This window comes from Dromaius novaehollandiae, chromosome 2, assembly GCF_036370855.1.
Source record: "Dromaius novaehollandiae isolate bDroNov1 chromosome 2, bDroNov1.hap1, whole genome shotgun sequence".
Lineage (NCBI taxonomy): Eukaryota > Metazoa > Chordata > Aves > Casuariiformes > Dromaiidae > Dromaius > Dromaius novaehollandiae.
The window spans coordinates 82,984,849-83,000,122 of record NC_088099.1 but is presented as its reverse complement, the minus strand read 5'-3'; the positions used below and the strand labels follow the sequence as shown (position 1 = coordinate 83,000,122).

The 15,274-nt window shown below is 43.9% G+C and overlaps 1 protein-coding gene and 1 long non-coding RNA gene across 3 annotated transcripts in view; one reads left to right on the top strand and one right to left on the bottom strand.

The window, feature by feature from the left end:
* The window catches only part of TRIO (trio Rho guanine nucleotide exchange factor), a 255,971-nt gene extending 244,575 nt beyond the window's left edge, over positions 1-11,396 (bottom strand). Inside the window, exon 1 of one of the 2 annotated variants that reach the window (XM_064506864.1) lies at positions 10,707-11,396. In XM_064506864.1, the coding sequence (XP_064362934.1) occupies positions 10,707-10,827 (121 nt within the window). In that variant the 5' untranslated portion in view covers positions 10,828-11,396. The remainder of the gene's footprint in view (positions 1-10,706) is intronic. The other variant, XM_064506862.1, reaches the window with a different exon arrangement.
* A 183-nt stretch (positions 11,397-11,579) lies between these two features.
* Positions 11,580-15,023, top strand: LOC112996409 (uncharacterized). Its single transcript, XR_010387759.1, has 2 exons — positions 11,580-11,866; positions 13,953-15,023. It is a non-coding gene; the product is annotated as an uncharacterized LOC112996409 (long non-coding RNA).
* Positions 15,024-15,274: the final 251 nt, after the last annotated feature.

Genomic DNA, 15,274 nt, shown 5'->3' with positions numbered 1-15,274 from the left:
GAGAAGGGAAAAAAAATAAAATAAAGAGGAGTCCAGGCAATACTTCATTTACACCTCTGCAGAGAGAACTGTGCTATAATAATAATCAGAGATGATCAGACTTCTTAGTGCTGCCTCTTATTTAAGGCACTTGAAAGCAATCTTAGAAGGCTTGACACTAGTCTTTACCTGAAGTAGTCCAGTAGAAAGTTTAAGGGGGGGCTGGGGAGGGGGCAAGAATAGAAAGGATATTATGCAGTTATATAAGTAATAAAGGTACAAATTTAGATTTCTATTTAGCTCTTCAATTCCCACTCAGAGTTCAACTGGGTAAACTGATCTATTTTTAGCTTTCAACTCTTTTGGACATTTCCTTCCTTCATCTGTGTAAATGCGTCACAGCTTCTCAAATGTTTCCCTTTGGCTAGGGAGGATGCATCTGATTCCAAGCTAAAAAAGAATAAAAAGTAGCTGCACACACACCAAGTGGTTATTGTTGGCTGAGCAGTAGCCTTGTTTTGAACTAAGGATGGCAATGCCTGGCTCCAGCCCCTGCAGCATACTACAGAGGATGCTCTTTTTGCACCAACAGGCAACAGCATGTCATGGCTACCCCTCTCTGCAAGGATCACTAGCCAAACTGTATTCTATCAATTTCTTACAGGTAGGCTTGGCTTAGTTCTGCTGCCTTGGTAATTCAATAGACAAACAGTCGAATTTTCCCATAACAGGAACAAAGATGAGGGTCGGGTTTGTAACTTAGTTCTCAGCCACTGAGCCAAGAAATTCAATCAAGTGACACTATTCTTTCCTTCCTTCCAAAGACAGCCTTCCACTAAATCTGGAAAAGCCTGTCTCTAATAGTTATTAATTAAGCATTAATAAGGCAATCAACAAGTTACTACATAAGCCATTATGGCTGACCTTATCTTTCCATCCGAAAAGGTGCCACAGTCCGAAAAGATTTTAGTTTGTCTTGTCTTTGCTGTCCTTACAGAAGCCTGTCAGGTCAGTAATGCACAGGACTTACTCTGTCTCTGATCTCCATAAGCCATGGCAAGTTCAAGTCTAGCAAGTAGCTTTACCTGTGGAGAACAGGTACTTGAGGCATGACTTCAAGGGCTGCAAAGCAAGAACTTAAGCTCATGGTGCAAGTGTGCCATTTCCACCATTTTGGAACAAATCTGACACAAAATGGGCAACCAAAATGAAGTTGCTAACTAACATCAAGAAAACAAACAAATGAAGGCAGGGATTAAAAGCTTAGGGGTTTAAGTTCTACTTCAACAACAACAATCATGGCTGTTCAGTTTCTTTAGAAAAATCATATCCTGTTTTGTTTCTGTATAGCAAGAGAGAGAGGGAGGCCTTAAAAAGAGGGGGTTGAGGGGTTTTGACATCTTCATGACTTTGATCTTTGCAGCACATTCCAAGGGCAAGCAGCTTTTGCACAGAACAGGACTATTCACAGTCAACTTACATTTCAATTCACTTTTATTTACTGGCAGCTTTGTTTTTTGAGGGCCTTCAACTGCAGATATCTATTTTTCTAATTTCAGAAGAACTATAAAAGGCCAAGACATTTCAACTGAAATACCTTAGCCTAAATTTTCAGAAGAGGGTGGGGCATCTTTATAATCTCAGCAAATTAAATCATCTTTGCACTAAATGTTAAATAAGCCAGCACATCCAAAACTGAGTGACAAGATGAACATTTGGAAAGCAAAGTTATTACCTTAACACTTCCATTAAAAAGTTATATCCAATAATGTACAGGCAAGTCTTCACTGCAAGTACAGCAGAACCAACAGGAGGTTAGCTAAGTAGCATTCAGTATTTAAAGACTGCATTTATTCTAATTCTCTTCTTGGGATGTTAAGCTGCTGGTCTTGATGTATTCTCCCTGTATTATCCAGAACAAACTTTAAGAAACATCACCTCATTTCCTCCCAGGAGCTAAAACCTGCTCTGGCTCTGAAAATAAGCTTCCGCATTTGATGATTTCTAAGTGGAAACATTGCCTAGTCTTTGATAGCCTCAAAGTTATTTACCAGTTACATGATCTAAAGCAAAGCTTAGTGAGAAGCTTTTAAGTGACCAAACACCTTGACAAAGCATCTCATGTGGCTACAGTTTCACTGATGTCCAAAAATGCAGGAATTCAGTAAAAAAGTCTAAGTTTTGGGGATTTTGATTGGCTCTTATGCAAAAAATGAGGTAAGGGTAAGGTAAAAACAAGTAGGTAGTTAACATGTCCCGTTTGTTTTCAGCATTCATGAAATCTCATTTCACTTACCAGACCCTCAAATGCTCCAGTTGCTAAACAGGTATGTATGAAGTTAGCTACAAAAACCCTAGCAGTTGTTTACAGTCTGCAGACACCTCTAGAATCACTATTACTGCTTGCAGGTGTACTAAGACAACAAGGAAACACGAGTGATTGAGGCTCAGTTAGACTCAGGTTAGACTAGAACCTGTGCCACTAGAATCAGCCACAATAGTGCCATCAAGGCCTCCACAGCCCAGAATACTCTCCCCAACTTTTTGTTTAAAGATTCATCATGCAAATTCAGTCTTCAAACCACACCAAATTTTTTTTTTGCAGCATATAAATACACACACACACACATACATTCATGCAAATTGGTAGAACAAACCTTCCTGAAACTCAGCCTTATATTCTGACTGTTACACAAACTGATAACATTAACCCAGCTCCTACAAGTATTTGTAAGAATTATATGAGCACTCTGTTGAAATACTTGAACATTAAACATATGAGACAAAAACTACTGGCATATCTTGAGTGCTGGAAATTCAGTTTCCTTCCAAAGACTTACATCTCATTTCCTTATTATCTTGTTATCCTGAAGAGACACAAAACTTAAGGAATTTTCTCACCTCCCTGCAAAGGTCCCTTCTTCCTCTCAAGAAAACAAAAACCCAAGTACTCCAAAACTACTAAGTTCAAGCCTTCAGTAAGGTCTGGGTTACAAAACATCACATTCAAACTACCAGCAAGATGCACAGTTCAGCACTGCTCAGTGGGAAAATGTGTTAGGTATTTGCAACATTTTCTTTTTATTAATCAATGCTACTGCTACTTATGTGTGGTAGTAACAATGACATAAGGAGACAAAACAAATTTACCTAAATGATTTGAGAAGACTCAATTCAACCGCCTTGGAAAACTGCCCTACTTTTTAAACAAATACTCAAGGCAATTAGGTTATCTCCTCCTCCTCTGTGTAACCACAAGCAGCTGGGATCTACAGCTCCAGTTTCAGATGAGTTGGAGTACCCATTCAGCAGATAAGCCATCGGAAAGGATTCATAACTTTACAGCAAAGTCTGTAGGCTCTTGTCACATGGGCTGGTGAAACTTTGTGGACACTACTCATTTATGACCCTCCTCTTTGTATATCAATATAACAACCTATTCTAGAGGCAGAAAAACAGATGCTTTAATGCACTGTAGTGTCTACTGCTAAAAGTACTTGAATTGTTCCTTGTCATCTCAGTTCCTCCTCCTCACTGCTGGGTTACTGATCTGTTTTCCCAAAACAGCAGTATCCTTCCTGAAGGAATATGACTCAGCTTTGCAGATCATGCATGTTACTTCACCAGTAGTCTACTTTTTGATTTCACTGCACCAAGAAAAATGTTAAAAAGTTAAACAAAGTCCCTTCTCCAAATCAAGCAAATTTCTCTATGAGAAAAAACAAGGAGACGTGGCCATTTTAGCTGTTAGTTTTGAAGCAGCTTCCTGAAGTAGTTTCTTATTTTACCTGGTAGGGTTTTTTTTTTTTTTTTTTATGGTTACACTTAGTTCTCACCAACATCAAGCAGGAAAATTGGTTTCCTTTGTTCTCAGCAGAATCATCACCCACTTTCAAAAGACTATCACTCACCCACTAGTGCATTTCCAAAGCTTCAATGGGTTTTCCTATTTTAACACTTCTGCTGACCACAGGCAGCTATTTCACAGTGATCTCACTTTTTTATTCAAGTTGCAGGGCACAATCACAGTGCAGTTTCACCCTACTAATAAACTGACCTAATGGTGTCCTGCATTCCAAAGAGCTCCATTTGTTGACAACTGAATTCTTTACATGTTTCTTTTTTAATTGCAAAAGAGCAGAGCAACATTAATATTTTCTAATACTGGGGTGGTGCTGGTGGGGAGATATTTCCTGTCCTTATTTAGATTTTATCCACTAACATGGTCATTTTTCATTGAAAAGCCCTTGGAAGCCATGTGAGATTTCAGTTTTTGCCCTAACAGTCAACGAAATTACTTGTGTGCGCATGGTGGGTGCTATGGCATGTATGTAACAGGAGAGAAGCCACTGCTTTAAGAGAAGTTTACTACCTGCTTTGTCCACACAGTGATCAAGCCCTGCAATCTACGAAAGCCTTAGCTGCACCAAGTCTCCCTCCAGTTCTATTAACTCCTTTCTAAAGCTTAGTTCGGAGCATGTGAACCCTTAATGCCAACTCATCCTCCTCTCAAAAACAGCTTTTCTCTGCCTCCCATTTACCTTCCACTTCCAATGTACAGTGAGTTTATTAACTGTGCAGCTATCACAGATGTTGCAAGTAATCCTCTGTCCCCTCTCAGAAACACTTATGACTTCTGCTTCTCGCCCTTTCAAACATAACCAAACCTCTACCTCACGCTGTCCTTCAGTTTCCCCCCCAAATGTTTGGCTGTTCCACACTACACACAGTTGCTGATGTGTACCACAGCTGTTGCACCTTACACTGAAATGCTCTGCCTTCCTGTGCATTGCTCCAGGAGAAGTCAATCCAACAACACTATTCCCAGCAGAACTTCTCCATTGTTGCTTCACTGTTTCTGCAGTAATTTTAGTTCTGCACATCAGCAGCTATCAAGTTGTAACATTTCTCTATTTCTTTTAGAACTTTTCTTTTCAAAGCACCATTTTTTTGTTTGTTTTCCAATTTTACCATCTTATTATAACGGATGCTGCTGGAATTGGATTCAAAACTTAACAACAGGACCTGCTTCTTTTTTGACCTGGTCTGACCAGTACTAATGAGAGCTATACTGCTACAACCTTCTCACTGAGCAATGCAACTCAAGAGGACAAAATAAGAGATTCTTGAAAAGTAGATACCAGATTATTTTTAATAAAAAAACTAAGAGGTTTTAATATCTTGAAACTATCTGCTCTGCCACCCCTGAGAGCTGCAGTCACTCTACCAGCAAAAGTGCTTCCACAGCACAGAGGGAAAGCAAAACGGTCTGCCAACCATTTAAGAGCTCTCAGAGAAACATGCATCTTTGTTCTCTCTTCAAGCTCCCTACACGGTTACTATCCTATGTCTTCTGCTATGTAACTTGTACACATGTTGCTACCCATTAGCTTCACAACATGGATGTCCATACATTTCTCCAGCAACTAGCAGCAATTGTCCCACGCACTCCAGAATGCTGGCATCACTCGCTAAGCTGCAGGAAAGAGCTGCTAACTTATTTCATACTTTATATTCTCCACATACCTCCCCACTTCATTAAATCCCCGAACATACATAGCTTATGTCCATGAGGCCAAGAATAAATACTTGCAGAGGACAGCATGGAAAAACTGGGGGGGGTACGTGTGCCCACCACCAGTGTAGCTGGCCAGTACTTCACTTTCAGCTTCATCATTAGATTCTTTTTATTAGACATTTGTAGCTACTCTGTTCCAACTGTAATACCAAGTAACCCACACAACCACAGCTCTGACTGCATTCACTGTAAGTTAACTTCTACCGAGTGGCAGGAGTTGGAGTAACTGTCTTAGAAAGGTTCTACCTTCACTGAAACTTTAGAAGTCATCTTAACTTTACACATTGTGTGTTCTGCTTCATGGACTTCAGCTGAAATCCTTGGAGTTTTTTTTAAATATTTGACAACTAATATAAAAGCTATTTTATCCATAATTTAAAAGCTAGCAGATTTTTTTAAATTATTCATGAAAAAGCTTCTATTTAGTAGTAAGCTTACTTTTTCTTTTACATATAATCCTTCCCCTCCCCTTCCCAGGAGACCTTTCTCTGCTTCAGTAGAATTTTTAATATTGTCTACTACAGGCAATCAGCTTTCCCAACCTCTATCACATAGACACTAATGTAAAGCAAGACAACTGTATATAAAACAAGATGACCAGGGAGAAGCAAAACATAGTTTCTCCCTCTAAACTTGAAATCCTACATTCCTAAGTAAATCTTTTGATTTGTATCTTTACAGTATTAAATGCTGTCCACAGAAAGTGAGCAAATCACAAGATTACTCTAAAAAAATTATATATTTTCACCGTACTCATTCATACTCCATATATGGTCTCATCTGAGAAATGATCAGTTGAGACTACAAGAAGCAACATTTTGTCCAACCAAAACCTTAGGCAGATTGATACAAATCTCTCAAGTCACTAGTATTTGCAGAAGTCTTCAACTACCTGCCCGTAATTACAACGTATTTCAGCATCCCATTTTTTGTAATATACTTGCATAGACATTTCAGTACCTTCATATATTTCAAACCAAAGCTTAAAATTATCTCATCATTAAGCTTACATTAAGAAGCACATACATAAGCACCACCAACAAAGAATAAGTTTACAACATTAGAAGCAGGTACCTTTCAAAGCTGTTCTGGCCACCTTGTTCTTTCACTTAGCTTTGAAGAGAGGTGCAACATTGAACACTGTATAAACAACACTCCTCTGCTTCAGACCCGCTATGCCTTAACCTTACAGACATATTCCTCCTCCTGAGGAAAGATTTCTGCCATCTGCCTACATTCATTTTCACACTTTGGAAAAAATTCCCCAACCTTTTGGTTTTCCCAACTCAAGTCATCAATAACAATCAACAATAGTTACATTTGGATTTGATTTTGCAAAACTTGAGTAGTTAACACCTCTATTGAGAAGCCTTCCAGAGCCTGCCTCATTTTTCCTCTGTTTTTCAAGTATTCGGTCTCCGCCAAAAAGGCCCCTGCCACTTGCTCAGTGCGTAAATTTTGCTCCTTCTTGAAACATGGCAAGTTCACTAATAAATAGGCAGTAGCAAGAAGAGTCTTCTCAGTCGCTTTGAAAACCATATCAATAGTCTATACATGAATGAAGTAACCATACTGCTTGCTGAAGTCACTACCCTGCATATATCTTATGGGAAATAATACATTTACTTCCATCACAAAATTGTGAAGAATTATTTAGTTAATGGCCTGTTTGGTTTTGCTTTTTTCTGCTGAGTCTTTCAGAATCATTTAAGAGGTAATTCCTATACCAACTAACCAAGGGTTGACTGAAGTACTTACAAGCCTTTTTCTCTGCATCCTTTGTTATTCATAGATCTCTCCATCTTCCCAGAAAGTTAATTTAATTACTAAAGATATGACCAACATCTCTGTTACTCTTTTTGCTAATCTCTCTTCTATGCTAGATGGGAAAAGTTTTATTATGCACAAAAGCACAAATTCATGAACTCCAACTAGCAAAAATTGTTTGATTTGAAGGAAGATGTTATAGTGTGGTTTATGCTTGAGGGGACAAGAATGAGGGTTGTCCCTTAATATATCAGTTGCCTGTTTTGGGTGTCAGCTTCCCAAAATACTAAAGACTTGAAGCTGCAAAAGCTTCTGGTTTTTTACACAAAAAAAGTAAAAAAACAAAAACAAAAACAAAAAAAACCCCAAAACTGTACATTTACTGTCTTGTAAGCCATGCATTGGTGATAGTCCCTCAAATTCAACTTTGCACTCATATTTCCTGAAAGTATGTTTATGCAATAACTTTTTTCAGCCTTTCAGAATATACTTGATTTTAAGTTAAAACTTAGAATACATTTTGAAAAGTTTTATCTGAATGCTTTTTGATTCAGAATAGATCTAGCATCTTTAACACATACATCAACACCTCTAAACCCAGGCCCTGCCACTAATTTTTCATACAGTAACAGTTCATTTTCATGTCTTCAAAGAGTTTTAAGGGATTTTACTGATCATTTTAAATGCATGGAAATGGTCTTTTTAATAAGGAAAAAAAAGTGATGCTTGTCTACATATCCTCAGCTCAAAACATACCCTTTCTGACCCTTTATACAGTCATCTCTAATTTCCACGTTACATATAAGATAGGCACTTCCTACAACCACAGAGTTTTCTCAGTTCAAATGTAATCAGTGTTTGGCACCAACTCTGCTTGTTAGCAGTTTTATTCTTTAATCCTGCCACGAACAAGGTGACAGATCTAACAAGGTGTTCTCATTTAGTTTCCACTTCGGATAATAATATTTAGGTATCAAATAGATCACCCTCCTCCAGTTCCTGTGAAGGTATTCCTCATTCAAATTCACGACACATTATGTTTTCATACTATTACCTCACTCCTGGTTGAGCTTCCTTCTTCTGGAACCTCTCTTAGAATTTCAACTGCAACTTATTTACACAACAACTCAGAGTGACTTTACCTTACACAACCAAAACAGAGACTGGAAGCGTAAACATTTCAAGTGATGTGAACCTAGCAGCTGCCCAATACCCCAACAAAATATCTCCCAAATAACAAAACACTGTTTGTTAGGCTGCTCTATTTTTACTTCAGACCTAGTCCTACAGAAGGACAGGGGGAAAGCTAATAATGCCACTGGCGGTGCAACTAGCCAGCTTAACTAATCTAAGGTTAAAACTGATAATTCGGGATTTTTCTTTTCTTCCTGGAAAACACAGTAATGTTTTTACTCATTTTCTAAGTAACAGCTACAGCTTTGCTGACATTCTCTGTAAGCAACAGGAAAAAGGAAGCAGTTGTCATTGTAAATACTGTAAAGAGAAAAATATTTTGTCTGCACCCACGTACACCAAACTAAGCTTTTTGCTTTTTCGCTGATCACTATGTCCAGCCGCATTTTGTTGCTTCAAGACACTCCCTTTTGCACTTCACCAAAATAAGAAATGATACGTCCAGTCCAAAAAAAGGGAGGCACCAACATCTCTTAATGGACCCTTTCCTTATAGGAGAGCGGATCACCTAGAGAAGGGAGGCAGAACATAGGTAGCTCGTCCCACTCCCAAACCCCAGCAGAGAAGCCAGAACATCTTCCAGCACACGTCACAGCCCAGGCTGAACGAGGCAACCCCTATCGGCATGTACAGAAATGAGAATGCCATAGTTGTTAAATACGCTCTAAGAGGTTTTCAATAAGCATTTGACATGTCTTTCTACTGCTTTGAGATCTGCAGTTATTGCAAGACTGAACTAATGCAACTTCAGTGTTATCAGAAGTCATCAGTATCAGAAGTCACCACTGCACAGCTCACGAGCTAATCAAGTCTGTGTCATCCCTCTACCCACACACAAACGTGGAAGTTGCCTATTAATACAGTGAGCAAGATCTTCAGAGCTGCAGAATCACCAGACAACGCGTACCTATTTGTAACCACGCTGGGCAGGCTGTAAGCCTAGCACTGGCATCCATCATTTTGCTCTCGACATGATTTTTTTTCTCCTGAAAAAGAACAAAACCAGCCACTTTTCCACAGTGAAACCCACTACGGCCAAACCTCTCGGCTCCACAAGGAGTTTTGCACACATCACTGTCATGCAAAACGGCTTTCCGAGGGGGCACCGCAGATGCCTCGCAGAGACTTAACCCACCACCACGCAGACTGCCCGTCCACGCAAATGCCTTGGGCACCCTGCTCCAGTGCTGCCTGCTGCGGATCGCACCTCTGCCCTCCTCCACCTTAGGCCAGGCGGATTCAACAGCAACTGCGCTGATTGCACTGCTCCTGACTTTCCTCAGAGAGGCTATTAACATGGGTTTTTTTCTTTTTAATTATTTATTTTACACACCAAACCGACCACCTCTTCCTCTCCCCGGCGGTGAGTCTGCATTCTCCTCGCCCGCCCGCTCCCTTCGAGGCGGCCAAACGAAGGGGGCGCCGGCCCCGCCCGGCGGGCAGGGCCAGGCCGGGCCGGGGGCAGCCGCCGCTGGCAACACGCGGCGCACCGACGGCAGACGCCGACCGCGGCCGCCTCCATTTTCCCCGCCGGCAGCAGGCTGCCGCCGCCGCCGCTGCTCCCCTTCGCGGAGGCAGGGAAATCCCTCACCGCCTTCCCTCTTTTTTTTTCTTCCTTTTTTTTTTTTTTTTGTTTTTCCTCCCCCCCACTATACACCCCCGCTTTGACTGCTCCCTCTCCCACCCGTCCTCCATGGCCACCGGCCCCGCCGCGCATTGCCTTTTATAGCCGCGTCACCTCGCCGCCCCAGCGCCGCGCCGGCTCCCCTGCCCCGGCCGCGCCGTGCTGCCCGGCCGCGCCCGCCGGACGCTTCGGGACCCCCGGGCCGGCCGCACCTGCCGGCGGCCCCCGCCCGCCGCGCGCGGCCGTTAACGCCTCGCTTCTGGCGGCGGCGGGAGGAGCCACGGGCCGCCGGGCCCGACGCGCAGGGGCACTGCTCCCCCGGCCGCGGCGCCCCCGTCTTCGCTCCCCCGCCCGGCAGGGCCGCGGGGCGCCGCCGCCCGCGCCCCCTCCCTGAGGCGGCGCTGGGGGGTACGCGCGCAGCCGGGGCGACCGACGGGCCCACCGCCGGGCCCGGGCAGCCACCTGACAAAGCCGGCTGCCCCCTCCCGCGCGAGGGAGGTGTCGCCACCGCCTCCGGCCTGCGCTTGGCCGCGGCCCCCTCCCCGGCCGCGGGGCCGCACTCACCGGATCGGAAAAACGCCGCTATGTCCGCCGAGTCCTTGGCAGCCTCCTCAGCCCCTTCCGCCGCGCCGCTGCCGGCCGTGGTGGCGGCGGCGCTGGAGGCGGCGGTGGCGGCGCTGCTCATGGCTGCTGCGCGCGGCGGCGGCGGGCAAGACCTCCCGGCAGCGGTCCCACCGCGCCGCCCCGCTCGCGGCTCGGCGGCCGGCGGCGCGGGCCGGGCTCTGCGCTGCGGGCGGCGGCTTCACCTCCTGGCGGGGGCGGCGGCTGGCGGCCCCGGCGAGCGCAGGGACATGAAGGTACGCGCGGCGCGCCCGCCCCGGGAGCGCCCCCCGCAGCCGCCTAGGCGGCGGCGTGCGCAGGCACCGCGGCTGCGCCTGCGGGCGGGCGGCAGCCGGGGCGCAGACAATCGCGGCGGCGGCAGCAGGACGACGACGACGGCATGGGGAGGGACGGCCGGCAGCGCAGCGAGGGGCTGATGGGAGGAGGAAGCAGGGACGTCTCCAGCCGCTTCCCGAAAGCGGGCGGCGGGTGGAGCGGCAGCTACGCTAGGCGCGGCGGTGCTGGTGGCGGCAGCAACCGCCGTCCTCCATCTTGCCCGGGTGGAGGGTGGGAAGGGGGAACGGGGAAGGAAGCGAGGCCCCGCCCGAGGAGCAAGGTGGGGGGGAGCTCGGGCGACTCCGGCTGCGTCCGCCGCTGCTCGGGAGCGGGCGGGGCTTAGCGGGCAGCGCGTCAGCGCTCCGCCAAGCCCGCTCCCCATTGGCTGTGGCGCGGCCGGGGGCGGGGCGAGGCCGAGGGGACGGGGCGCGACCGGGGGCGCGGTGCCCGCGGGGGCGGGGCTCGGCGGGCTGCTGTCGGGCGCCCACCGGGGGCGCGAGCGCGACGTGGGGGGATTTTGCGTGTTTTTTGTTGGTGTCGTTGGTTTTTTTAATTGCTTTCCACTTTTCCCCGCTCCTGCGCGGCAGCCGAGCTATGAAAATAAGGTTGTGAGGAGGTCGAGCTGGAGTACTTTAAAGGTGTTGAAGCAGTCCTTTACATCGCTGTCTGTGCTGTAACTACTTTTTTTTTGTTTTTCAGTGATCTTAGTGAAACGCGAAAGTGTTTTGTGCCATGGACTGGTCCGAATAACGTAAGAACGTAATGCTCATGACAGAAAGCTCACTCAGGTGCGGCAGTTGGGCTCAGTCGAGATGCATCCCGGCACACTTGTTAAACTGCCAGGATACAGCAGTGTGATGATAAAGTAGGAGAGAGAGTGATGGAGAAGGCAGTTTAGCAGTTGCACAGATTGATAAAACTGAGTAACAGGTCGCAAATGCTTGTGTCAGAAACAGAGCTTATTAGCACAGTTGAAAAGCAGAAGTATAGCTCCAAGAATTAACCTCCTGAACCTTTGATAAGTGTTCAAAGGGAAGGTAACTCCGAGAGAAATGTAGTGCATTAGTTTATCGCAATCAGACAACATGGAAGTCGTTTTCCCAAGGTTTGTGTTTAGCTCAAGTCGTACAGCTTGCTGAAAAAGCTTTTGTGCAACTACCCTTGCCCTAATTTCTCTTAAAGAGGAGAGATTAGTTTTGACTGAAAAGAAGTTTTCAGAATGTCTTTCTTTGAGGCAATGGGCCTGTGAGAGAGTCCCAAATTACCACCCCACTGGCAGAAGTCGTTGCAGGGTGAATTCCTTTCTGGCTGGCCTAGCAGCAACCACCTAGCAAAAAACAACTGGGACAAATGCTGCTGTTCCTTAGTGAGCAACAAGTTGACCTGGCAGTAGGAATGGGATATTGTACATCTGCACAGAAGAAACTGCAAGAGAATATGAGAAAATGGGATAAGTGAAGGATAATGGTTAATATGATTAGTAAAGAAAAAAAAATGCCCTGAAATCTCGACGAATTGAGCTGTCAGAGGCTGGAGAGCAAGGAGTGCTTGAGATGAATTGTTTTCAGAATTTGAATGAAGACCTTGATATTCTGTACAGCAGTGGAAATTAAGTAGTAATGGTTGTAGAAACACGAGCAAGATGAATGGTTTGAAGTTTACTAATTGTCATTTGAAGCCAATTATGCTGGTGTTCGCTTTGGGAGACTGTTCTGTCCATTAGCTATTGAAAATAAGATAGTGACCATTTGTTTCCACCAAGTTGCTCATCCTGCATACAGTACAGTTTGCCAGTGGGTGCTAAAAAGCCAAGAGTCATTTGAACAATTCTGGAGGTTATATGACTGAAATTTTGTCCCTTCTCATGTTCCCTTCATCTGCAGGAGATGCTGGTTTTGTCTTTCTTGAACACACGGGTGCCATAAGCCGTGTCACCAGCTAGAAGGGCCTGTCAGTGCAGTGGAAATCTGAAGTGATTTCCGCATCATAGGATTTAGTTCTGTGCTTTGGTTGAGACTGATCAGTTGCAAGTTATTTACCAGCTGCAAAGATGATCCTTACAGAAAGACTTTTAGCAACCAAATATTGCTCGTATCCTTTGCAGCGTTCAGAACGATTATGTCAAGACTGTTGTGTGCGCTCCAAGGTTGATGATCCAACATTTATTGAAGGATAGGTTACAGGAAACAGATAAAGACAGGAAAATAACATTGTGACCAAGTTACTTAATGCATTGTAACAAAGCAAGAATTTCCCTCACAGGTATCCACCTTAGATCTCAGATACCAGATTTAACATTTGAATTTTAGGGAATCAGATTTCTCAGTCCAGTTCTTTTTGATCATTTCAGGCTTGAAACTCGACAAAGAAAACAAGGTACAAATTGTCTATATGCAGAACACTGCATATTGAAAACTGAAAAAATGTTCAATTGAAAGTTGTGTAAGCTTGCCTACTTTAGAAACCTGGCATTAGGGAATGGCCATACTCTCCATCCTCAACTCCCACTTTGCTTGTCTGAATCTTTGTCAGCCTGCAAATGGTTTTGCACCACTTGCAATGATAAATGCAGGAAAGGAAAGAATATTCTTTCTCAAATAAAAGATATTTTCAGGGTGCCGAGACCTGCTAGATGCCAGTACTGTGAAGGCTGAGCTTCAAATTACAAGTTTATTAAAATTGCACAGAAGGAGTTTTAAAAACCAATGATGCTGTAATCACGCTTAATTTATATAGCTACTCAATATATACATAAATACCTAACTTTGTGTAAACAGATTATTCAATGAGATTTAAACTGGAGAAAAATAAATGCCTTAAGTTAAGTGTTTTTTCTTTTGAATGTCCTTTATTTTTTCTTGTATTTTATCTTAGGTTGAATGGTCACTCTAAAATCAGTATATCCATGCACAGACATCCTCGTTCCTGGCAAAGAAGTCTCTTGTGAGGGAAGAAGCTTGCCCAGTGCCTGGCTTTCCATATCCAGGATGGAAAGTGTTACGTGTCATATCACCTTTCATCCCTAAAGGAACATGCAAGTTGGATACTGCCTAAGTTCTTTTCCTGCACCATTTGCAGTCCACTTAATGAAGGGAAAAAAATGCCCCTTTTCTTTAATATACTAAAGGAAACAGGGCAACAACTTCATTTAAAATCACTGATATTTATAAGTTTTCAGAAGAAGTAACCTAGAAACTCATTAGTTTGGACAAGCTACCAGGCAGGGGAATGACACTGACTTTGATGGTCAGTCTGAGTTGTCTCCCTGCTCTGAACCAAAAAAACCTTCAGTTGTAAAAAAAATGTGTTTTTACTATAGTTTTCATTTCTCATACTTGTTCCCATGCTTAACTGTTCTATTTCACAAACAGAGCATGAGACAGTGTGAGGACAAGACTTCCACACAGACAGCTCTTTAATGAAAAAGGTATGTGGACTTCCCTTCAACCTAGCTAGCCCACAAGAACCGCTTCTTACAAAAGTTATTTTTCTGCAGCAGGCTTTCAGGGGACTTCAAATGGATCTATAAAACAGGGCAGAAGCACTTTTAGAAGCCAGTAGAGAATGCCATAGTAGCTGGTACTGTGCTTTTTAGATGACAAGGCTTCTTTTAAGTTTGGAGCATTTAAGAAAAGCAGCCCAAGTTATTGATGTGTACCACCTCCAAGGTGCTATCGAGATTCTTATCTAAATAGTGCTGGTGTTATAGCAACATTTGTCAATTTCAAATTGTTTTCACTTCTCCGAATACAAGATATCTCTCTTTTATCTGTAGACTAACACTGAGGCATTTTCCAAGTTATTATCTCTCCCTTTTCTCCAGAAACATCCACGTCTTTTTGAAAATGCACTGCAGTTGTCTTGTGTAGTACTATGTCTGCATGCTCCATTTCCCAGTGCTATCGAATAAAGTTCTCATCCCATTATGTGGTGAGTTCCATCAGCTTTTGAAACTTCCACCTTTGCCTCTTCCTTAGTTTATCTACTGTCTGAGTAGCAGTTAAACTTTTAGTATCTGATAGCAGATAGTCTGAACTACCTATCACATATGGAAAATATTGCCAGTGTCCTTGAAAATATTTTGCACCTACTTCCACTAGTGAGAACTTTCACATTCTGACATCCCCTTACAAACTTACAACCATACTGCCACCACCCACCAACACATACATTTCACAGATACTCCTGCTAAGCAC